This window comes from Onychostoma macrolepis, chromosome 05, assembly GCF_012432095.1.
Source record: "Onychostoma macrolepis isolate SWU-2019 chromosome 05, ASM1243209v1, whole genome shotgun sequence".
In the NCBI taxonomy this organism is placed as follows: Eukaryota; Metazoa; Chordata; class Actinopteri; order Cypriniformes; family Cyprinidae; genus Onychostoma; species Onychostoma macrolepis.
In genome coordinates, this window is record NC_081159.1 from 2,512,501 (window position 1) to 2,538,486 (window position 25,986).

The 25,986-nt window shown below is 35.1% G+C and overlaps 1 protein-coding gene across 1 annotated transcript in view; it reads right to left on the minus strand.

Moving 5' to 3' along the window:
- Positions 1 to 25,986, minus strand: part of galnt9 (polypeptide N-acetylgalactosaminyltransferase 9) — a 98,418-nt gene that overhangs the window by 25,560 nt on the left and 46,872 nt on the right. The window contains exon 5 of the mRNA XM_058777319.1: positions 7,069 to 7,266. Within this exon, the coding sequence (XP_058633302.1) occupies positions 7,069 to 7,266 (198 nt within the window). The remainder of the gene's footprint in view (positions 1 to 7,068; positions 7,267 to 25,986) is intronic.

A 25,986-nucleotide genomic window follows, 5' to 3' on the forward strand; every position in this document is an offset into this window, starting at 1 on the left:
AATGTCACTCTGTGACAACCTTGCAAACAGTAATGATTAAAGTGTAGAAATAATAATAGTAGTTTCAAATGATATATGATATCTTTATACAATTAATTAATAAATGACAATGCAAAAAATGTGAAAGCCTTGTGGGAAATTATGGTAACACTTTATTTTAGGGTCTCTTAACTAGTTGCTTATTAGCATGCACATTACTAGAATATTAGCCATTTATAAGTACTAATTAAGCACAAATGAATGCCTTATTCTACATGACCTTATTCTACATCCATAATCCTACCCAATACCTAAACTTAACAACTACCGCACTAACTATTAATAAGCAGCAAATTAGGAATTAGGAGGGAAAAGTTGTAGTTAATAGTGAATAAGTGTTCCCTATTCTAAAGTGTTACCGAAATTATATATATAATTTGGTGTTATTTTTTTTATAGCAAGCAAGTAGCTAAATAAAACATTTCTATTTTTTATTATATATTTTTTGGTCTCAGTGTGTTGGGGTCATACAGAAACAAAAATATGAAGTTTTGTAAAAGTTTTCTTACCAAATTTACTTTTCACTTGTGTTTGTTCTAAAAGCCTCTGATACAAAAACTTTTTGGTCAGATTTGAGGTTTGTTGTGAACACAGCAAGGGGGCAAGACGATTTTGAGCCGCCCCTACGAGCCTGTCAGCTCGCCACAGACAAAACAACTGTTGTGTTTCAGAAACTCAAGATGAGTTTGTCATTGAAAGTTGTCTTTGGTTTGGTGCTTTGCTGGTGGGTTGAAAGTGAATTGTTTGTTGGCTAACCACAGGTGGGCCTCTTTGAGAGGCTAATGAATGCTAGATGTACAAACAGTTCTACTGTGATCCATTATTTAGATCACAAAGAAAGGAGAAAAAAAAATTCTTAAAGTCCTGGGCCCGTATTCATGAAAAATCTTAGTGCTAAGAGTTGCTCCTAGTAACAAAAGTCTAAGAAAATTCGTAGAAATGTGGGTGTTTCCTCTTAAAATTAAAGAAAAGATCCTAGTAAAGAAAAAAGTAATTCAGAAAGCATCTTAACCCTTAAAAGAGGTCTTAAGATCCAAAATTGTTAGGAGTACATACAAGGACTTTTAAGAGTCTTAAGAGTTTTTTTTAGCAGTGGAGAAAATGGACGAAACATGAAGAGGGAGAAGAAATGTGTTGCACACAATGCATGACTGAGCTAATAAGATGCTACACATTAGATCGTGCAGAGATCATGTTTGTGACCGATCTTATTAGAGACACGCTAACATCTCAGACACCGCGCAGAAATGCCATAGCGCCAGAAATGGCCGTCATCACTACATTAACTACATTAACATATTTGGCAACTGGAAAAATGCAACTATGCAGCAGCGATGATTCGGGTCTGTTACAGCACTTTCAGAACCTTATTGTGTCGCTGTTCATTTCCTATAAAATACGTTAAGTTTGACAGCATGGTAAATAAAAGATAAAGAATATATATACATAATGTGTGTGTGTGTGTGTGTGTGTGTGAGAGAGAGAGTACAGTAAAACAGGAAAAATTACGCCTGCAATTTCAAAGTGAAGGCTTATAATAAACCCTGATCTTAAAAGCGCTCTTTTATTTCCTTCTTGGACAACCAACCAATCACAGTCTTCAAAAGACTGTGCCATAGCTAGCAAAAGGGGTCAGCCCCGCCTCCTTACTAAGATTAAAGTTTTTGTCTTTTCCTCGCTCAGAGTTGCTCTGAATCACTTTTAAGCTAAGACTCCTATTTGGACATTTTTAAGCTAAATTAGGAGCTCTCTAAAAGGATTCTTAGAATTTTTAAGAATACTTTGTGTAAACAGTGCGGTGTTAAGGAAAATATTTCACTAATTCCAATATTGATTAAACTGTCAAAATTACCACAGATACGTTTGCAAAGATACGTGCAATAGTTTTAAAATAAATGTTTTCATTGTATGAATAGACTTTGTGGTATGTGGCATGCTTTTTGCCAATATTGACGTACACTTATTCTTTCTTTATTTTGCCCTTGTAGTTAAGTACAGTGCCAATAAAAATATTCACACCCTTGGAACCTTTTATATTTTATTTTCTAACAACACTGAACCACAAAGGAATTAATTTGGCCCATTTTGTAAGAATATTCTTTTGTCAGACAACTTGCATTTGTAAAGCATCTGCCAAATGCATAAATGTCTATTGTTGTTTAATATTTGTCCCATCAAAAATAATAACATTTTTCATATAACAGCAGGTCTTTAATTTTTATTCTGAATAGATAAATAAAACACTTAAGTCAGCATAAAATGTAGAAAAGACAATAGTTAGCATTTTAATTTCTTACATAAAAGAAACTACAAAACCTCATAAAATCCAAAACCTTTTATAAGCACTGTATTTTCACAGCCTAGCCAGGGTGGTCTTTCTGGAAAGCTTTCATGTGGAATATCATACAAATCATGGTGTTTCTCCCCTTAGAGCGACTAATTGCTTATTTACAGACATTTGAACCAGACTGTCCTTCATTTAACAGTAAACATGACTCATTTAAATGAACGCTGCTGCAGTGTGCTATGAGCATTGGGATCCTCAGTGCTGAATAGCCACAGGCTAGCTGAGCTGCAGTGGATACATCGAGAGCTTGAGAGAAGTGGAGCTGGAATGATTTCCAATAACGCACCTCATTGACACACTGCAGGCCTGTGGGCGGCCATTTTAACCTGTCAATATCAGCACTTGAGAAAAGGGTTGCATGAACAATACCTGATGCCTTTTTCTGTAATGAGATTTTGTTCAAACGTTTAACTCATATTGTGACCTCAGGACACATATACTGTATGTGATTAGTTTTTTTGGTTTTTTTAAATTGAGGTTTGAGGTACAGCAGGAATCGATCTGGAGAGATTCATCGTATTAGTCTAACCCTCATGTTATGTTCTGGTCATTTTGACCTGAAGAGGATTTTCTTTGCCAAAACTTTTTTTTTCACTCAAACACTGAGGTGCATAAATTCAGATGAATGAGTCCTCACAATCAGTTCCAAAAAGAAACACAAAACTTGACTTGTGCTAATTCAGTGGTTCCCAATCTGGGGGGCGCGGCAAGGTACAGTCAGTCAATAGTGTACATACAGTCAGCCGATATTTATAGGGTGCACCGAAATTTCAAAAGAGAAAAACGGTCCAATGAGCCGAAAATATCTGGCGCGCCGCCCGGCAGTATTCAGCGCGCGCTCTCTCTCACTCGCTCTCTCTCTAAAATCACTGCCGTCGTGACACTCCGCTGAATATTCTGCTCTATGAATGTGCGCAAAGCAAAGTCCGCTCAAATAACGCGCCGACAGAAAATTTCAATGTACACTTGTTCCTTTTTGCAATAGCGCTATTGTGATAGCATGCTGTAGTACAGCTGTACTGCACAACGGTGGTAAAATGACGCCACCCTCTCGTGACGCGATGTTCTGCTCACGTGCTCTAATAATAATAATAGCTTTGTAGGACTATAAAAAAAAGTTATATCCGATTCTGTTTAATAGAACTGAATAAAAATAATATATTGATTTATATTTAATATTAATAGGCTATATTTCTGTCCAATTTTATTGTGTTACTTTCAATAAACGTGGTTATTTTATTGGCTTGTGATTTTTAAATTCAGTATCATTTAAAATTGAGTTAAATTAAAAAGTCTTACAAAAATGACTTAATATTATTTAATAAAATAATAAATAATTATTACAAAGCAGTTTCGGTTTCGGCCAATAATGTTCTTTTCGGTGCATCCCTAGATTTTTATGTAAAAATAAATGTTTTCAGGGTGATACAAGACCCCACTGTGAAATTATCTTGGTAATTATGGCTTCTTGCCACATATGTAAATAAATGAGCAGAAAATATGAATTTCTTCATATTTTATTACCTCAAGACGACTCGCAGGACCCGCTGCATTGCAGGTTTTTTTTTAAATGTAAGCTGTTCTTGCAGCTCGCTCTTCTAAATTATAATGATTGGTAATATTTTATATGTTAATGACATTAATTAGGAGTCGTTTACAAGGCAGAGAGCTGAAACCATTCAATTGCGCGCAAGTTGAAGATCATTTGCGATTCATAGATTTCACATCTGAAAGAGACGCGTACGCGCGTTTTCTGTTCGTACGTTCATTTTATGAATCAAACGTACGCATATTTGAGAAATGATCGTAAGTTTCTGCGCAACATTTTATAAATGAGGCCCCACAACTACAACAAAGAGAAGAAAATATGATGAGGCATATCTATATAATTAGATTTTTGTGCAGAGGCGAGTTTGAGAAAATCTGTTGAAAACAATGAATACTGTTACATAGTTAAAAATAACAATAATAATAATAATAAATAAATGTTGAAGCTGCATGCTTTACTTGTAATGCTTCTACTCTAAAAGTGACTAGTTCCTTATTTATTTATTTATTTTCAGTAAGTTGTCACACACTGAATTTGTGTTAATTACCATTAATGAATTACAATGTTTCAAACAAATCCTCCTGGAGGTGTGTTTATGTGTATGTGTGGGGGTGGGGAGGGGGGCCTTCATTTTTTTTATTCTGCAAAAGGGGGGCCCGGCAGAAAAAGTTTGGGAACCACTGTGCTAATTGATGAAAGCAAGTTGACAAAAAGATTTATTGACGATATAGAATTATTATTATTTTTTTTTCACCATGGAACACCAAATTAGGTTTAAGCACAGTGCAAAGGCTAAATGTGACCCTGGTCTATAGTGTCAAACCCAGTCTTAAGTGTCAATTTTTCGAAATTGAGATTTATACATAATCTGAAAGCTGATTGATGTATGGTTTGTTAGGATCGGACAATATTTGGCTGAGATACAACTATTTGAAAATCTGGAATCTGAGGGTGCAAAAATATCAAAATATTGAGAAAATCACCTTTAAAGTTGTGAATGAATTCTTAGCAATGCATATTACTAATAAAAAACGACGTTTTGATATATTTACAGTAGTAAATTTACAAAATATCTTCATGGAACATGATCTTTACTTTATATCCTAATGATTTTTGGCATAAAAGAAAAATCTATAATTTTGACCCATACAGTGTATTTTTGGCTATAGCTACAAATATACCCCAGCGACTTAAGACTTTGTGCTCCAGGGTCACAAATTAGTTTGGAAAGATTTACTAATCATGACGCTAGCAACACACAGGTCTTGAGTTCAATTCCCAAGGAACACACTTGCTGATAAAACATTTATACTTTGAATGCACTTTGGATAAAAGCATTTGCCAAAAAAAAAAAAAAAAAAAATTTGACTTTAAAAGATGTTTTAGTAAATAAAACATAGGTTGATTTCATTGTATTTATAATAAATGAGAGCAAATATGTTACATATTGTGCATTTGCCTAATTTCTAAAAAGAAATCAGAACTTCTGTGAAAGCGCACACACATCCAAAATCAACAGTTTCTCTTATATTTCAGGGTTTTTGAGCTTTAATGAGAATTAAAATTGGCTATACAAACAGTACATTTACAAATATATTTCAACTGTGATGGTATATTCGATTTGTGTTTCTAAAGATAAAAATATACTGTACACAAGAAATGTTTATGTTTTAGATGCTACGTGCTACATACTATATATAAATATGAATAGCTATGAAAATGAATGAGATCGCCCTGGCTCTGCACATCAAAAGCTCTTAGGGTATTAGATATTACTGGGGGGAAAAAACAATACTAAAAAAAAATTTCAGTAGCCAATATGAGGCATCACAGGGATCAGCTCCAGTAATATTGGGCTACAGGCCTAGTTTCTCTCTCCAAATAGCTATCAGTCAGAAGCATGAATAATGAATGGGATTTCTGCTGTCCTGATACTCTCACACAATAGTGACCTTGACCAGATTTCATACGAAATGAAAAAGTCCACTCTCCTCCAGCAGGGTATATCCATTGCTCTCAGGGGTTTAGGACTGAGCTGTAACAAAGCTCATTTCACCAAGTTGGGTTTAAGCATAAAATGAGTATTTCACTGTAGAGGTTCATGATTTGAGAATTGCAGTGTGGTAGAGCTGGACAGCATCAAAATGTTGGGTGCCGTATGACACCAGCCTCTGCACCATGGTATCAATACTAAATCAATATCTTCCAATAATTAATCTCTTTTTTTTTTTCTTTTTTTTTTTTGTTGTTGATAAGCAATAAGTATTAGTGCACTTAAAAATGTTTTTAATTGCACTGGATCAAATAATTCTAGAGCTTTTCTCAGATGTAACAACACTTTGATGATTTATATTTATTTATTTTTTTTAGTTAACATTAACTATAAACATGTTCCACAATGTTTGACAACTAGACAATGTCTTCGTGCAATATATAGCCTATCTATTGTTTCACATTTTGAAACCTTGTTAATCTTGTTTAGACTGAAAACCATGCAACATAGTTTGATATTTAATGACTGCGTCACTTATTATGATATTACTTTATATTTTATATATGTTGCAATAACATTTATACATTTTAAACTGTAGTTTATATGTACAACTACTTTTTGGCATGCAAGTGTTATTTGAACAAAAATATGATATTTTATACTTGTAGGTCTGAAACTGAGACACAGACAAACAGAAGTGCTATTAAACATTATATTACTACTGTTTCAGCTTGCAACTGAGTTTTGGCTTGCACTGAGTGACTATATACATTTTAGTGCTTCATCCATTCCCTAGGGATCAAACTTGTTGTTCTGAGTAGCAGCACACTGTCGTCTAGGTCAGAAAACAAAAATATCCAAAATAATGATGTCAAACTGTGGTAATGCATGGTAGTATTTTTAATTTTTTTTTAGTACTGGCCATGCAACCCTAAAATGTGGATTGAAACATTTTTCTGCACTGTATGAAATAACACCGACGAATCCTTCAAGGAAGCAAAACATTAATGCATTTATTGCACATCCAGGAAACTAACGCCACCTTATCACTTCTGAAATATTCATCTCTTATATCCCTGGTCATTTATATTTCAGAGAATGTCCTCATGCATTATGGAGAGGACCACTGGATGCCCTTACCTGATGGGGGCAGTCTCATCGCCTCTGTCCAGCCAATCCTGTGGTGGGATGATGTACATGCACCAGAGGCCCCAGTTGTAGCCATGAGCTGCATTAGCGTATTGCTGCACCTCAAAGGTGTTGTACTTGATATTATCTATCGCGGGGAGGATTATCCTAGTGTGATCTTCTTTCACTCTGGTGAGGATAGGCTCAGCCCTGAATAAATGATAGAGATCAGAAAGAAAGAAGAAGAAGAAGAGAAAGAGATCAGGAGTTGAGACATACTGAGCCTTTCTTCCTTTTTTTTTTTTTTTTACTCAAATGGTGGTTGTTATATTCCTGCTACAAAGAGCAACAGAGGTAAAAACAAGTGTTAGGATGTCAATGTGAAATGTTTGCACAATATTTTATTAAAACACTCTCCAAAATGCCTATACCAGAGGTTGCAACTACATAATTCTACAACCTGTGAAAAATTTGTATCCGTTAGCACTCTTCTCAGATTTCCAACCCATTCTCACTCCCAAGGCATCAAAAACTGAAGCATGGTCAAACGCCTTTCAATACGATACTATGAAGACGCCAAAAGTGCCCCTAGGCGTCAGTATATGACAAAATAGGAGCTCCATTGCTTTCAATTGCTTGCTTTATGCGTCAGGTCAAGACGCTTATGGAAAATGACAATACGTTATCCTCCGTTGTTTTCAGTTGTTTGTCTTAGTTTAATGGTTTGCATGCATTTGTAAAAAATATAAATCATTTTATATACATTTATACTTTTATTGGAGCACCTAACCCCACCCCTACCCTAAACCTACCCACTTCTAAACAATATAAAACACGTAACAGGCAAGACACACAAGAGCCAATAGCATTTCACAACCAAGGCTGACGTAAGGCTTCTTCTGGCGGCATTTTTTGAATTCGCTCACGACTGCAGCACAGGATGAGCTTAACGGCGATCGCGTCTATTCCTCTCACAAATCAAATGTTTTGCCTCGGAAGACTTGGAATATTAATCTTTTTAATAAATTATGACGGTAGTTGTATCTGCCTGTTATATCTTGTGTTTTATTGACAAATGGTAGGTTTAGGGGCAGGGGTTGGGTTATGTGCTCACAAATGTGTAAATAATGTAATATAAATAAAACTGTTGTGGCTGTTTACATTGAAAAACCACACCCCAACATATATGCAATAATGGCAATGTTATTACCCAATATATCATTTAATTATGACGATAAAATTCCCAGTATGGCGTCGGCATATTGACGCTAAGGGTTTCCTATTTAAAGCAACGGAGGACCCTGCAAGTCGAAAAATGACACTAAGGGGTACCTTGAGCGTCAAAAAGCGACGCCAAGTGGTCCTGACCAAGTTTCAATATGTGACGAGTTGGGTGTGAGAATGGGTTGAGATTTCATCCGTAATACAAAACTAAACCAAATATTTAATGAGATATCATTTTCAATGTTTGTTTTGCTTTTGATGAATAATTAAAGTTGTTGACAAGGTGTTGCATTCACATATTCCATTGCGCCTTTTTGAATTTGTGAAAAGTCAAACAATTTGTACATCACACAAGTCCACATACTTAATTGTAATGTGCAAATGTCTCTTGCAAGCTGACATTGTAAATAACTGAAACAAATTAAATGCTACTTTCTCATTCAGTTCATTCACCTAGTATTCAGCTTCTGTGTTTACTTTAAAATCCATGCGGCTGTTTCTAAGCATAATCTTGGGTAGAAAATTGATTCTGTCATTTTTGGAAATAAGCTTGTATTCCATTATCAAAACCGGTGTTGGTTTAAAAGGAGAACAATCAAGCCTGACAGCGTAATCATCACATATTGACATCTGCAGCAGAAGCAAATATAAGACTAACAAGAAAACCTGCAAAAACTTTCCATCAGTCCCTCTCATCAATATCCGTTTTTTTTTTACCTTTTTCACCACCTCACAAATCACTTTTGTCTATCATCGTTCTTTGACTGCTAAAAGTACTATTTCTCTCTTTCTTTTTTTTCTTCCTATGTCTCTTCCTTTGGTGTCCTTCATCTTTTTTTGAGGTCATCCTTAAAAAGCTCAATCACATTAAGGTAATAATCAACACTGAGACATGACTTTTAATAGGGCTGTGAGTGGGGCCTTCAGAAAAAAAATAGCCTGCTGAGAGGCTTCTTAATGTAAGTGTCTAATTAACAAGAAAAAGAGAGTTTTAAAGAGGCTGTATATTGGTATCATCAAGGACAGAGGTATTTTTATAGGGAATGCAATTGTGGGGCATCTTTAAGGCAATACAATATTGTGCAAAAGTTTGGGTCAGTAAGACTTTCAATGTTTTAAGAAGTCTCTTGTGCTCACCAAGGCCATTTATCTTATTAGAAAATACAGTAAAATTGTGAAATAGTATTACACTTAAATTAATGTTTTCTATTTAAACATATTTTTAAATCCTGTGATGCAACGCTAAGATCTCAACGGCCTTTATTTCAGTCTTCAGTGTCACATGATCTTTCAGAAATCATTCTAATATAACGATGTGGCATTTTTATTATTATTAATAATGCTAAAATCAGTTTAATATTTTAGTGGAAACTGATTCTTTGATGAATAGAAAGTTCAAAAGAACAGCATTTTTTTTAATTTTATTATAAATGTCTTTTTTATTAAAAGTAAATACAAATTTTGATCAAAGTAATGCAGCCTAAACGCAAATCAAAATATAAATTCCTCTCTCTTTCTGATTTGTGTATACACTGTGTGTGTGTGTAAACTTTATGTTAACTTTTGGGAATTGTTGTCTTTTTTATTAAGATATTTTCGCATGTGGACATGATGGGCGAGAAGACATTAAAAATGTCACAAACCAGATTGTCACTTGTGCAAAATATCAAAGCCCTATACTTCAGGCCAAGTCTGCTTCTAACCAACACTCAGTTTTTAACCACCACGCACACTGTATATCAGTGTTATTTAAACCTGGGTAAAAATATTCAATCTACACTATATAATGATAAAAAAACAACAGAAACTAAGCCCTGTCACATCAAATTGACATCTATAATATTTAACATTCTACTACAGAAGTCTCAATAAGACCAGATGCTCTTTCATGAAAAGCTGGTCCTGAATAAGCTCGACAAAGCACATGTGGGGGATGTGAGGATGTACTGATACGCTAACCTTGCAAGACGAACCATGCCTCTCGTGAATCCTCTATTCATCTTCTCTGTCCTTGGATCGCTGGCGTCATAACCTGGACTAGCTACATGTAAGATCCCAGAGGAGCCCATTCTGGGCTATAATAAACCAGCAGTGTGCAGATAAGACTCAACATGTGCAGCCTACTCTATTGGGTGCCCTTTCTTGTGATGGTGAAAAACAATACTAATCAGATCATCTGATAAGTAGAGCAATCACATAGAGAGCTCAGATACTATAGTAAAAAACTGGGGGAAAAATAGCATTAAATTATGGAAGCTTGTTTCTGCCACTGAATTACAAAAAAGAAAAAAAAAGAAAAAGGTAATTGTGACTGAATTTGAATTGAAATGTCTTTTCCCCTGAATTCTGAATTTACATTTCACAATAATTAAAAGACTATCTCACAATTCAGCCTATTTTTCTAGCGATTGTGAGTTAATATCTCACAGTTCGCAGTATTTTTTTCTCAGAAATGTAAGTGCAATTCTGAGTTTATATCTCGCAATCTCGCAATTGTAAGAACAACGGTGTGATATAAATTGTGTGAACTAACTGTGCTATATAAAAAAAAAGTCTGAATTGTAAGATAAAAGTTTGTCTATTCTGTTACCTTTTTAATTGTTTAATCCTGTGGCAGAAACAAGCTTACATGTTAAAACGGAAACTAAAACTAAATTAAAAATGGTTTTCGTTAATTAAATTACAGATGAAATAACTTTTCAAAGTGAATAGCAACACATTAAATATGGTAATGAGGAAATACAGCATACAAATTAACCAACCACATCAGCAGCACTGGTGCATTCATTAGATCTTTTGTGAGCCTTTTACTGATTTTATCATCCTATTTTATAGTCTGACGTTATCGCTGAGTGCTAATATGCATACTGACTGCAAGCAGGAATATATATCTGTCAAGGAAAGTTACAGCTCACGCTTGATTTACTCCAGGAAGTCACAAAAGAGAACAAAAACAAAAGAAAGAGGGAGGGGCAAAAAAAAACAAAAAACCTTACAGTATCACAGTGTCACGAGCTACATAAGGCTCAGCTCAAAACAAACATATCAAGTGCCACAATAGACAGTGTGAAGGGAGCAAACAGAAGGGGAAAAATAAGAAAAAAAACAAACAAATAAACTTTGAGAATATAGACAGGAACATAAAAATGCAAAAGTCAAAAAAAAAAAAAAATGCTGCATTGCCTCCTCAAAGCTGAATGTCCAATTTTTAAAACCCTGTCCCATTACTAACACAGCTGCCAGTAATTGCTAGGATTAATTACAAAAGGGACTCTCTTTGGTATATGAGACAGGGTGTGCGGAAGGGCAACAGTGATCAGTTCTTTCACGACCCACAGGATACGTCTGGATCTTTTCAAACAGATGAAAGTGCCAGACATAAAATCAGAAATGATCAACAGGAAAATCTTGGTTGTTACTGCTGTATAACAGTCTTCGACTGACAGCCATACACTCTCAGAAATAAAGGTACAAAAGCTGTCACTGGGGTGGTACCTTTTCAAAACGTACATGTTTGTACCTAAAGGGTCCATTTTGGTACCTTAAAGGTACATATTAGTACTTAAAGTGCACATATTTGAACCTAATAGGTACAAAAGTGTACCTTTTGAAAAGGTACCTCCCCAGTGACAGCTTTTGTACCTTTATTTCTGAGAGTGTATACAATAAAGCAGCATCAATGCCACATTTAAAATGTAAGGTTTGACAATGTTCATTTTTTTTTTTTTTGTTTATTCCAAGATCATTCTTTTATGTAAACTATGTATATTATGTATAGAATCTGCACGCATCTTAGAGTAAACAAACAGAGCAGTACAAAAGTCTCAAAGAATCTGGGATTCAGAAATGTGATTTAAACATGGAAAAAAGCAAAGAATATAAAAGTAAGTTTTAGGATTTGTAACATTTTTAAACAAAGAAATCACAACAATAATGCTAATCATTTTTAATGAAGGTTTAAATTGTTATGCCAATAACATAATTTATCAAGAAAAGTTCTGTGCTAAATATGAAAAACGGAAAACAGAAGCATTTTCACTTTTAGACATTTGGATTCCACAGTATATGTTCTACTAAGTGTTGCTTTTGTTTATGGAAACTATTCAGAATCATTTTATATAATTAAAACTATGCTGATGTAAAGAAATATTAAATTTAAAACTAAAAAAGCTTAAAAATACATTTTATAAATGTTGCCTTTGCAAACTGAAATAAATAAGTTGGGGTTGAAGCAGTGAAATTAATAAACTAAAATTAAACTAAAAATGACAAAAGCACACATATATTAAAATGAAAATTAAAACCTATTTGAAAATATTCATAAATGATATAATACTATGCAAATAATACCAAAATAGCACTGGTAACAAAACTGTGATAACAGAGACACGCAATCTGTTCAATGATGAAGCACTGAAAACAAATTTAGATGCAACCTGGGATCTCAAAATAGTACAGTCCCACAACCCATATGTCTATCCCTCACAGCCACGTTTTCATTCGTGTCAAACTAAATATGGCACTTACCTTGACTAAAGTCCATGGGGTACATCATAAATCACTTATACTCTTAGTACAGACAATAAAGGGCTGCACCCCGTGCACAGTCTCGGACAATTTGCTGAGTAAGAGGATCTCTATCAGCCACTGTGCTTGACTTGGCATGTCATCTTATGGAGGTAAGTCCTGCTATCCTCTCTGTCTTCCTCCTTTTACAGATAGCCAAGAAACACAGTCCTTGGAGATTAGTCCCCCATTCTCCACAATCGATGAAACTCCTGTGTGACATATCTCGAATTAGGAAACTTTCTCTCATGTACCTCTATCAGAAAATGAAATCTCGCCTCATTCACTGTGAAGATCCCATGAACTGTTTGTGTCTGCTCGGAAACAGTGCTTGGTTAGGCTGGGGAAAAATGTTCCCCGAAGCTTTTTTTTTTTTTTTTTTTCTCCTGTAGCAGGATGGAGGATTTAATTTTTTTACATGCTGTTTTTAAGCACATTATGGATCTGTTGAGCAGCTTAGAAACTGGGATAGATTTATCGCCTTTGGACATGTTGCAGCCTGTCACGGTGAAGCTATGTTAGCCTCATCCTGTTAAATGTTTTACTTTTTTCCCTCTTACATATTTACAAAATGTCCCCAAGAGCAAGTCCATCACATCGTGGTATCTCACTCCGCAAAATTATTCTCTAAAAATACATGAGCTCAAATTAGATAGTAAACTCATTACATTAGGTTGAAGCCTGCCCACTTGCAGAGCCACTCATATTAATTTAACCATAAACACAATGATTAATCGCTTACTAAATACGACGAATAATTAATGTCATTTTCAAGAAGCCCATACAACTAATCATGTCTAAATTCCTTTAGTGTCAAGGTATATTTAAATCTCACTAATGGGTGATTTCCCAGATGGATACAAAGCCCGCTCACCATTCAAACATGGATTAACAGTATTTGTCTATCGTTTAAAATCAGCAAAGTCTCTGACTAATGATTAAAATAATTTAAGCCAGGATTATGGGTCCAGATAGCCAGATTTTTGACTGCCGGCTGGTCCAAACTGAAGTTTAGGCTGGCCAATATGATGGGTCAATCTGACCAAAACATAAGTGATCAAAATAGAAAGAAAGAAAGAATCAATCAAACAAACAAACAAAAAATAAAAATAAATAAATAAATAGTATTATAAAATATACAGCAGCCCCAAAATATTTTTTTCAGCCAAAATTAAAAATGTATAAATTAATTTGCATTATGTGAAAAAAATGGCATTTATTTTAAAGTAGTATAGCATAACATTGTGGAATATGATGATAGTAAATATGACAATTACTCTGCTAGGAAATTATACTGTATATCTACGAAGAATGCTCTTGTGATGTACAGTATGATGACCAATTGGTTAAAATAATTGAAAAAGTGGCTCAGAAATGTTATTTATCTTTGCAGAAGAGAATTGGTTTGATATTTTATAGCTAAAGCAATATATTGATATTTTGTAGCTAATGCAATGAAATGAAGATTTTTTCAGATACTTTGGTGGCAATGCATATTCCAAAAACATCACAAACAAACAAGCCTCAACCATGCTAACATACAGTGTACAGCATATATTAAAGCAATAATCCCTGTTTACAGGAATTTATAACAGGGGTGTTTTGTTAGGCACGACACGGTGTGGATTGCCTAAAACCCCTTAGCTGTTAATAATTCGCTGTTAACTGCAACTTCACATGGCTTAGTGCAGAAACAAAGACAGAGTGGAAAACATGCTTTAAGACTTGGGTATTTATTTTTTATAGATCAATATTTGCCTATTTTTTATAAATCAACATTTGCCTATTTTTTTTTATAAATCAACATTTATATTGTGCAATTGTTGAAGAATGGATCAAATATGTTTGCGCTCCTCTTTGCTGAAAGAGGAGTTTCTGATTCTGTACAGGTTAGCTTTATTCGTGCATGCCAGAGGCAAGGATGCTGCTCCAGCATCTTCTTTCGTTGTAGTTATAGCGCCAGTAAGATTGCAGGGACGAATCACATTTATGCCCGGTCACTGACATGAATTCTCTCGCCGCTAGGCTGGCATCAGAGAGTTCTTGTATAGTTGTGCTTCGCAAGCAGCGGTTGGTGTAGATTGTCTCAGTGCCAGCCGCTTTATAAATCCGTGGCAACACAGAGCCAAGGAAGCTCACCCCCATGGGCTCTCTAGTATACCTTACGTTAAGAGAAAGAAAAAAATGTTGCCTAGTTGCATTGTAACTATTGTCAAATGGCAATATATAATTTTTTTTTACAGTGAAAGAGTAGTCACAGCCTCAGACGTCACGTCCACGGAACATTAGCTGGAAACACTTCAGGAGTTTCGAAGTCGTCATCGGATTGGTTGAATTATACAGGATTTCCGGGAGATGTGTGTGTTGCGTTCTTTAACGCTCCATCTGGAAACAAAGATGCCGTGACGCCAAACCCCCTCACGAAAGAAGAAAGCCGTCGTGTTTAGAACTGATGACGAGTGCTTGTCAGGATCAACTAAACGCTGAATTTTCAAAAGTATGTGAAATATTTAAAGTTCGTGGCATAGAATCTTTAAAATATGTCCGAGAGGTTTACAAACCGGTCTGTTATTGTGGCCAAAGTTCCCAGACTTAGTGAAAGAGTAACCAAGCTACACTGTAACAAAAAATATATTGCTTGTAATGGATGACAATATGCAGTATAATAAAAATGTAAACTATCTAAAGTTAAATTGTTAAGTTACCGTTCATCCTTTGTGCATTTTGTCCGCTTTGGATGGAGATAAAAGACCAGTGGATTGGACAGCAGCAACGACAGGTATTTCTCCAGTGAAGTGACTTCGAACATGGCTCAACCAATCAGAATCAAGGACCAGAACTAACCGTTTTATAACATTTTATTTTCAGTGTTGGGGGTAACGCATTACAAGTAATGCAAGTTACGTAATCAGATTACTTTTTTCAAGTAACTAGTAAAGTAACGCATTACTTTTTAATTTAGAAGGAAATATCTGAGTTACCTTTTCAAATAAGTAACTCCAGTTACTTTGTTTCTCATGTATTGACTGACAGCTCTTGTGTTGCCATGTTGAGAGAAATCAGGAGTAAGTGCAGAGCGTTGTGTGTGAACATGATCTTACTGTAGTTCTAGACTAAATATGTTTCAAGTTCAAGTTTAATTTATTTATATAGCACCGTTTACAACAGCAGCAGCTGACCAATGTGCTTTACAGCATCAAATAAAATTAGTAAATAAAACAAAGTAAATAAAAAACAATAAAATCACAGCTAAAAACCAAATTACATCAACATAAAAATATATATATATATATAAGAAATAGATATATGAACGATAATATAATCATGTATTTACTCATCTCACCTGCACAAAAACACATTCAGTATTCCACAAAATGAATAAAAACATGAGATGCAAACTCAGAATATGACACAATAATTAAATATGTTAAATAAAACAAATATCCTGTATGTATTTTAATCCCATTTTATTAACCAATGTTTTCTAAATGTACTTTTCCTTCAGCCTGAGGTGTATTCATTTCACTCTTGGTGTGAAAGGGCTTTTATTTTTGCCAAAAAATAGAACTTTTATATTAAAAACAAAAAAGCAAGCCCAGCCCAGATTTAAAAAGTAATGCAAAAGTAACGTAACGCATTACTTTCAATAAAAAGTAATGTAATTATTTACTTTTTTGGGGAGTAATGCAATATTGCAATGCATTACTTTTAAAAGTAACTTTCCCCAACACTGTTTATTTTACACAATAAGGGCCAGTTTTACTAACAGCTAGAGTCAGGGCAAACCGACTTTTGACGTTAAAACAGTAAAGTCAGGATTTACTAAAGACGTGCAGAGATGAATTAGCGCAGAAAAGGCGTGGACACAGTTATTTTTGAGTCTGATCTTATTGAATATGCATTTGTAGGAGTTTCCCTATCAGATGCAAAAGTTATGGGAGGAGAGTATTCAAATAATAACACAACGTGTTTTACTAATGTTTGCGTTCGTCAAATTACTGATATTTGTGCCATTATTTTACAGCCAAAAAAAGCATGTCGTAAACTGCTTTGTGCTTGAAATACCTGCAGTTGTTGTTGCTAGGAGGAGGCACAGCAGAGAACAGAAAGGGTTTTTCCACACGTATTAATTTATTTGTAATGCCAGAAGAACACATTATCCAAAAATATCATTTGCCAAGCCATGATATTTTTAACTTGCTTCAGGAAATAAAAGATGACTTGGAACCCTCATCTAGCAGTCACGCAATACCAACTCTATCAAAACTTCTAGCAAACCTTCATTTTTTGGCCTCCGATTCTTTTCAATGTACTGTGGCTTCTTTATTTATTATTTATTTGCGATTACGCTAATTTTGGACTGTGCTTGTTATAATTGCGTTGGTCAATATGTAAATGAGATGTTGCGTCTGGGTTCTTTAATTTGTGTGTTGTTAGTAAATCACCCGCAGAAATTTTCCCTCCCATTGGCACTTTTTTGGAATTGCGCTCTCACGCTAATTTGCCCTGTTTAGTAAAACTGGCCCTAAATGTACAAGATGTGTACAGGAATCAAATACAACATGAACTAACTGGCTGTGCCAAGTATGACTATGCTTTTGTTTTTTTGCAGTACGGTGGTATCATTGATTGTGTAGTGGAGGCCTGGCAGTGAACCTCTCGCTGTGAGCTTTTAGCTGCGTTTTGCAAGTAGCCAACTGTGCTTGTACTTCCAACTGAATGACTTCAGAAATGCTCATCCCTCATACTTCATTAGCTCTAATCACTTCAAATATTTCATCTGAAATTCTTCATCAGGTTCCAGTAGATTAGTGTGGTAAAACTGAATCAACAATTATGTAAAGCAGCTCTAGAAGTCTTCAACGGTGCATGCAAACTAATATAAAACTGCACAGGTCTTTAGTTCTGACAATATCACATCAAAGGCTCTAAAAAGACAGCAACAAAAGCATACTGACATATTTTACCAACATCACACACTTATTTCTTCTTTTGACACATTAAGATGGTGTACATGTCAACACCTGTTTCAATGAATACAGAACACTTTTAATTCACACTCCTTTTCCATGTTTCCATTAGCTTTCACTTGATTTCTTACCTTAGTTCTTTAGCACCAATTAGTGTGTGCCTACACACAAAATACTGAAACAGTTCCAGACATTTGGCTCCAGACACAAATAATTAAACCATTTAGTGAACCACAGTTTTAAATTCATTTTAAAACTGATGTAGCCAAGATTCGATCTGATCTGACCCTGCACAAAGAGAAATCTATAAACTATCATCATGTGCCCTTCAGCAAGACACTTAACCTCTCATTGTTCATGTAATAACTGTACTGTGAATTGTTTGGGATAAAAGTGTCAGCCGAATGACAATTTTGAATTAATTTTTAACCTGAGATTCACTTCCTGAGCTAATGTAAACATCTGAAAAACTATTGATTAAGCAATCGAAAGGTGATTCCAATAGTGTATCTGAATGGTATACAGAAAGGCTTTCATTGGGAGGAATGAGGCCATGAATCCTTGGAGGTTTGCTTGAAATGTTCATGAGAGCTCCTGGAGAGATCAGACCAGTGAAAGCTGTGTATGGATTAATGTTTTCATTGAGACACTGAGGTCAGAGTGAATAGAAGTCAGATTTTAAGTGACGACCCATTCAGTAATCTATACACAACCCAGATCTGTTGAAAGACCCTTATATCCCTCTTCCCTGGTCAGCCACAGAAACACAAGGTAAGATCTATCTATCCATCCATCTATCTATCTATCTATCTATCTATCTATCTATCTATCTATCTATCTATCTATCTATCTATCTATCTATCTATCTATCTATCTATCTATCTATCTATCTATCTATCTATAAATCTATCCGTCCATAAATAAACTTGCATAAATGTGTTTAAAATGAATGTGACTTAAGAGAGTGTGTCTTAATTACAAGATTAATTGGAAATAAATCGCTGTACATATTTGATTTGACCATTAATTATTACATTTGTGTTTTATTGATTTTGAGAGTGCTTTTCTGATCAATAAGCAACTGTGTGGTACATGTAGGATATTATCTTATGGAAATCACTCATTCACAGCATCACCATGGTAACCATTCATTTCAGTGTAATGAAATAATTAGATGTAGATTTCAACTGATCTGTGTCTCTCTGCATACTGTTTAGGGTGAATCCCAATTCACATACTATTCATTCTATATAGTATGCAAGACTAGGACTAGTGCATCCCAAACCGCAGTACACAGAAAACTGTATGCTAAAGGTTCCTAGATTTCAAACCATTGCTATGTTGTTGTTGTTGTTGTTTTTTTGTAAGTTTGTAACACAGCATGTCCCTACTTTTAGCGTGCAGTATAAGTATGAAAACTAAGATTCAGACTTAATCATTAAAACATCAAATTTAACTAGCAAACATAACCAGTCAGGAATTAAAAAAAAAAAAAGTAAAAGTAAATTAAATAAATAAGTACATTGATTTTCTAATTTTTTATAAGGCATGTGTTTATTAAACTAATCTTAATTTTAGAAATACATTTGTAGTTTGTCCATGCACAATCATTACCACAGGGAAGCAACAAAAACCAAACCATAAGCTCTACTCTTCAGCACAATGTTAACTACAAAAACTACAACAGAAACTCTTTTAAATGTCCAACATAAGTCTAGCAGGACTTTGCCTTTTCTTAGTTATACAATTCAATGCAACAAAAAGGATTCATCCAGTCCCTCCCAACACAAATTAATTAAGTGAACTTCAATTTTACATTGTATTACTGCAACACACACATCTAACAGTCAGCTAAAACACACAGGTTTTCTGGCTCTGTAACACACACACACACACACACACACACACACACACTTATTTTCACCCACTGTGAAGTGCAGCCAAGTCCAGCAACTTCAACAAGGTCACATTCTGGCCCACATAATCCATCTCAGTTATCAGTCTCTGCCATCCTATATTGCCATAATATGAAGAATAGGATGTTTTGGCACCTTTGTTTATGAATCTATTTATGGCTTCAGTTATCACATCCATTGAAGCAAAGGTGAAAGCATACAAATGGCCTGTTGTACACAATTTACATCCAATTCAGCAATAATCTCTGGGAGCTTTCAGTGCTCTTGTACATGAAAGGACAGTAAATCATTATAAGGAATTTGAAAGATGAAATTAAAAGACTAAGTTGCCATAACTCCTGTATACACACGCATTCACACACACACATTTGTTTTACTATATTAGTGAGGAACTGGTGATATTTTCTATCCCCTAAAACTTGTCTGGTTCCTACATTACAGATGATTTCATGTTTTATCTTCCTCTTGGGGATGTTTGGTCTTCACAATGTACGCAAAACCTTCTACACACACAGCAAAAGACAAAATCAATAAAGCTGAAGTGTGTAATGTGTGCTACTTATAGGTCCAAAGGGAAGAGAAAAAATAATGATTTTTAGGATTTTTTGCAGGTCTTCCAAACACTCCTACCACCCCATTTCCATTATTTGGTCCCGCTTCAAACTCTAAACTCTAAATCATACGGAAAAGAGCTGTGTGACAACTCAAACAATCAGAGACACAGCATTTACAGTCTTCAAGAAATCAACCTTAGAATGGCTTACAGTTCAGCACACTAAACTGGGACATAAAGTATTTTTTTCACTATTTATTTCACTTCAGCTTTAAAAACATATCAAAAGATCAAAGCATTACACTCACAGAAGAAGCTGATAAACAACTACTGCACGCTTGTTCATGTTGTTGTGGGACATAGACCTACAGGACTTTATGATGTTTTTGTTGTTGCTATAAAATTTTCAGAGTCAATCTAGAACCACATTTATAATGAATTTCAGATTCTCTAATGTATCACTGTGTTTCTCCCTTTAAATCAAACAGAGCTCCTCAGAATCCTGAGGCAGAGAAGAAATTGAAGGAAAGAGAAAAGGTGTGAGAGATAGAGATCAAGAGAGGGAGGCGTAGAGATGAGAGATCAGAGAATCAGCATGTCAGACACAGCGGTGAACAATGGGGACTGGAAGAATAGGACACAGGGCAAAAGGTTACAGCAGGGGAAGGTTGGACATACCTTTCGGAAAAACAAAAGGTGGCCTACAGATGAGGACAATAATCAGTCAAGCATCTAATGATGCACACACACACACACACAAAGCATTTTAGAATTCAGCAGCAGATGATAAAAGACCTAAGTCATGAATAATCAATAATGCTCACCAGAGGCCTTCTCCTGTATTCATACAATCACAGCTAATTCTGCCAGTCCACCAAACACTGTGCTGGGCCACTCTATAAAGGTTAAACTTGTTTTATTAATAATGAAATTCTGTCAGGAGCCTGCTACTTAATACAGGCATGTATGTACAATGCATACTGAAATACACACCGATTGTGACTAGGAATACAAAGGTAGATCTCTTTCATTTCAGGCAGCTGAAAAATGCTGAAAAGAAACACCATGATGCAAATAAAATTCACAAAATGCGCATAATAAAAAGGCGGTGTGACATTGCAAATTAAAAGCGCTCACTTTTAATTGAAGCAGCAAAAAAAATTCAGAATGGCAATTCATACCATAAGGAAGAGCAATTAAAATCAATTAAAAAGCATAAATAAATCATTTAAACATATTTTTATTGATGAAATTGATGATTTTTTTTAGATATTTTAACTCAGGTAGAGAAGTTATTATAAAAACGACATATCAACATATTTTCAAATACTAAAGCACACTATATATATACATATCAGTCAGAAAAGTGAGAGGCATCTAACATTGCCTGTGCCAACATTTGCTTATTTTCCAGAAACTGTATAAACAGATTCCAAGTTTTATAGTAGTCCTTCAGTTTGCCCTTTATACCGTAGCTTATTCTTTCCAATGCAATATACTGTAATGTGACAGATCTTTCAACCATTGATCAATGGATGGGCCTTCTATGTTCTCCCAGTAAAATGCTATAAAACTGTCATTTTAACTAGAAAAGCTCATTTGGCAAGACAAACTTTGAACGCTGGCTTGACAATGTCTTGTTTGAAAAGTTTTACACGGTTTTATTGCTGTCATTCCAATTCAACTTTGCCTCAACAAGTTATGAATAATGAATGAGTTTAGAACACTGAGCTCTGTGCTGAAGAAAAGGTTTTGTGTAAGGCACAGTAGGTGCAATTTATGATCCACTGGACTGGCTGTATACTGTAACTTCATACCACATACACACACAATACATCTTGAATCTGACAGGCCGACAAGCTCAAATTAGGGTGGAATTACAGGCTGTGGTATAATTTGTTATGTGCTGTCCACAAGTGTCACTCACACTGAAGACTGAAACACCTTTGGAAAATCACATAATTCACAAGCTAGCGAGTACAGACGACAAACTAAATTACACATATGCAACTCTATGTGGAGTGACTGCAAAATTCACCCATGCCAAAATCTGCTATAATCAAAACTTATATTACTTGTCCATGAAATATAACACAGAACGTGTAGAATTATAAGTAGATGCATAGCATTCAAAAGAAAGTGAAAGACGTCTCTGCATTTATTTGATACAAAATTACAGTAAAAAAACACTTATATTGTAAATATTTTACAGAATAAAATAAGTTGTTTTCATATTTTAAAACATGAATTTTCAAAAGCCATTACTCCAGTCTTCAGTGTCACATGATTGGACTGGAGTAATGGTTGCTGAATCATAAGGAATCAATTACATTTTAAAATATATTAAAATTAAAAACAGGTATTTTAAAATGTAACAATATTTCACATTAATGCTGTTTTACTGTATTTGCAAAAAAATAAATAAATAAATGCAGCCTTTGTGAGCACACATACAGTATATACTACATAAAAAAACATCCCTTGGCCATTGCAGTGTCATGCACAACATGACTTCCATAAAACGACTGCCTATAATATTACTGATCCACTCTGTGCATAAAAGGTGGCAACGGTGATTTGAGTTGAAAAGATTTGCCAAACCTGTCGGGATGTAGACATGAGGTTGAAAGATAACTCGTCAGACCATAATACCTTTTCAATTGCCCAGGGGTCCAGGTTTTACGCTCAATACACCAGGTTATGTCTTTGTGTGTTGGCCTTGGAAACAAGAGGATTCGGAACAGCAGCCCTGCCATAAATCTGAGCTTTGTGAAGCTCATGACATACAGTGTTTTTTTTTTGGGGTTTTTTCTAGTGAAGAGGATTGAGGTTTGTGGTCATATTTGAGGAGCTACTTTTGTGCCACTTAGCAACTGTCCTGTGAAACATCCATGTACTCCTCTTGGGAAAGGCAAAAACTTTAAGCAAGGAATAAACCACGCTTACTGACAGCACTGTTTATCTGAACACTCTGTCTGGGTTGTTTCAGTTCCTGTTTTAATAAAGAAATTACTAAGTAACAGCAAAACACAGCCACAGAATCTGAGCTGAGCACAATCTGCATGGCATTTAAGCATTGTATTCAAGGCACAGCATTATAGTGAAAGGGAAAATTCACTCACAAATGCCAAAAACCCTTATTAAGTTCAATTTTTTTAGTGAATTTACGCTACATTTTAAAAACTGTTGTCCGTAACACGTGAAATACTTTAGTGTTTCTGTGACCGATGCTCTTGCAGTTCATATATTGACTAATTGGCCTCTTTGGAATTCTGTTAGTTGCCTCCATTTGCTTTGAAACTAATATATCAAAGTGCTAATTGTCAAACCTCCAGCACAGTGTACTGCCAATATGAAATCAACTTTCCTTTGAAGCTGTGCTTGTAAGTGTGGTTATGTCAAGTTACTTCAAAGTTCAACATTTGATGTTTCTATAAATAGAAAAAAGTTCTCAACTATGCATCAAATATGCTTTTTTATTTTTATTTTTTGTCCATGGGAATATAGTGCAAAAACGATGTGAATTTGAAGTCCCGAGTCGATCTGAATAGGGCGGTGCTGACATGAGGAAAGGAGTTCATTATGGTTCAGAAGAGATTTTATTTTTGAGCTAACAGTATGTTAAAGAGGTGATGAGGAATCACATTTTTCATGATCTTTTTGACATACAAGGCATTGGTGTGCTGTGAAAACATACGCTAATTTCAAAACTTCTGCTTGTTTTACATGTTAAAGGGAGTTTCTTAAAATCAGAATTCTAAGTCAGAAAGAAGGTGGAAAATCAGCACGAAAAACAAAATAATGACTGTTTTTGACATTAAAAAAACAACCTTAGGGATTGCTTAAGGGGAAATACAATAAATTATGATATGACCCCTTTTAAATACAAAACTAAAATGCATTTAATTTCCGACCGTTTCATTTCACACCTTGAAATCTGGAGCTCACACAGAAGGAAAACACATTTAAATGAAATAGCAATCCAAGTTTTGCACGAGGGAAGCGATAATGAAACTCTAATTTAATTTTGGCTCCAAAATGAGTGTAGCGTCAGAACGAGTCAGACAAAACTAAGATTCATTCAGAACATCGAAACATGAGGAGCTGAAATTCCAGGAGAACAGGACAACATCGTAAAGATTCCTATCTCCGATTTCTGGAGCAAGCCTAACCAACAAGCCTCTTCCAGAACAGCTTGCAACATTTAAGACAAAAGAACACTTATTGATAAGTCCAACGTAGGAAGGAGATCGTCAAATTTGGGGTAAATAATCAAGATTAATGGTCAAAGAGATGGCCATCACATGTGTTCCACAAGAGAAATCACAAGCTTCTTTAGATTGACTTTTCCCCCACACATAGAAGACAAAGAACCAGACTGAAATTCCTCTGTCCAAAGAACATGTCTTTTGGTCTCCACAGAACTATACAGAGACTTTCTTTTTCATATGCACATAAAACCATCCTAAAAGGACATTGCTAGACATAACACTATATTATGTATGTAACCACACATTAGACTATCATGTTTTAAGCACATATTATGTATGTCTTTTTAATAACTATTGAATGACTTTAAGGTTTATTCATGTTTGGTATGTATGAGCTTGACAATTCTAGCTTGAAACGTTTCTTCCAACTGATTCTTTGTCAAATGTATCATATTCTGGTTATAGAAATCACATCCGAAATTATACTTTGCAAGAGTGTGAAAAGTCAGACCATGTGACCAGATAACATGCTGATTTATGATGGAAGGAACAACCCTAGCTAAGATAATAGCCTATCTAATTGGTCAAGACACCAGATGGGATGTGTCCAAAAAGCCGAGTTTAAAACCTCAGGACACCATCAAATCGCCCCTTCTTCCCTTCTTCCCTTCTCCTCTCTTCTTCTCGCCACTGCGTTTTGACGCTGTTTTAGCGCTCTTTGAGCGTGCTCTGGCCTACAGGCCAGTTGCTACTTAACACCACGATGAGAAGAAAAACCACCTAGTCTCGTTACTCATTTTATTCTTTTACTTTAGTTTCTTTTCTTTCCGTTGAGTCTCGTGTTCAAAAGTTAAGTTTGCCGCAAAGTCCAGCTCCGACTGCACCCGCTTCAAACTTCAACCAGCAACTGACTCCAAGACCATCCTCAGCCAACGCCAAACCATTGGCTTCCCAAGACATCACTTCAAAGACTACTGAACTTCCAGCCAATCACCAACTCGGGAAAACCCCTTTCCTGCAACGACGACGAAGACAGAAGGAATCCCTGTAACACAAGGCAACGCAAGTAAAACAACTCCAGATTCTAACTGAACTGGTGCATTTAATATAAATTTTAGCCTCATTGAGAAACTCAATGCGAGGGTTAATTAAGTGATTGATGGTTTGTTCAGGTCTATGCAATAGCACATATTGCTATAAACTTGGGATTTCACATTCTCATTCTCTAAACTCATCCTTTCTCTCTTTCTGCAACGTGTGAATGTGTGAATGCGTATGTTCATGTTAGATTAGTTTATGTCTTAGGTTTATATAAATAAAGTCTTATTTATATTCAAAAGAGAAGTATCTTGTGTTTTGTGCTTACAAGTTAATGTCTTAATCTGCCAATCTTGTTACTGTGCTTATTAATAGTGTTTTCACTATATTTTGGATTTTAATATCCAGTGCAGAGTTAATGTTATACGGCTCGTTCAGTGAATCGCTGCCGA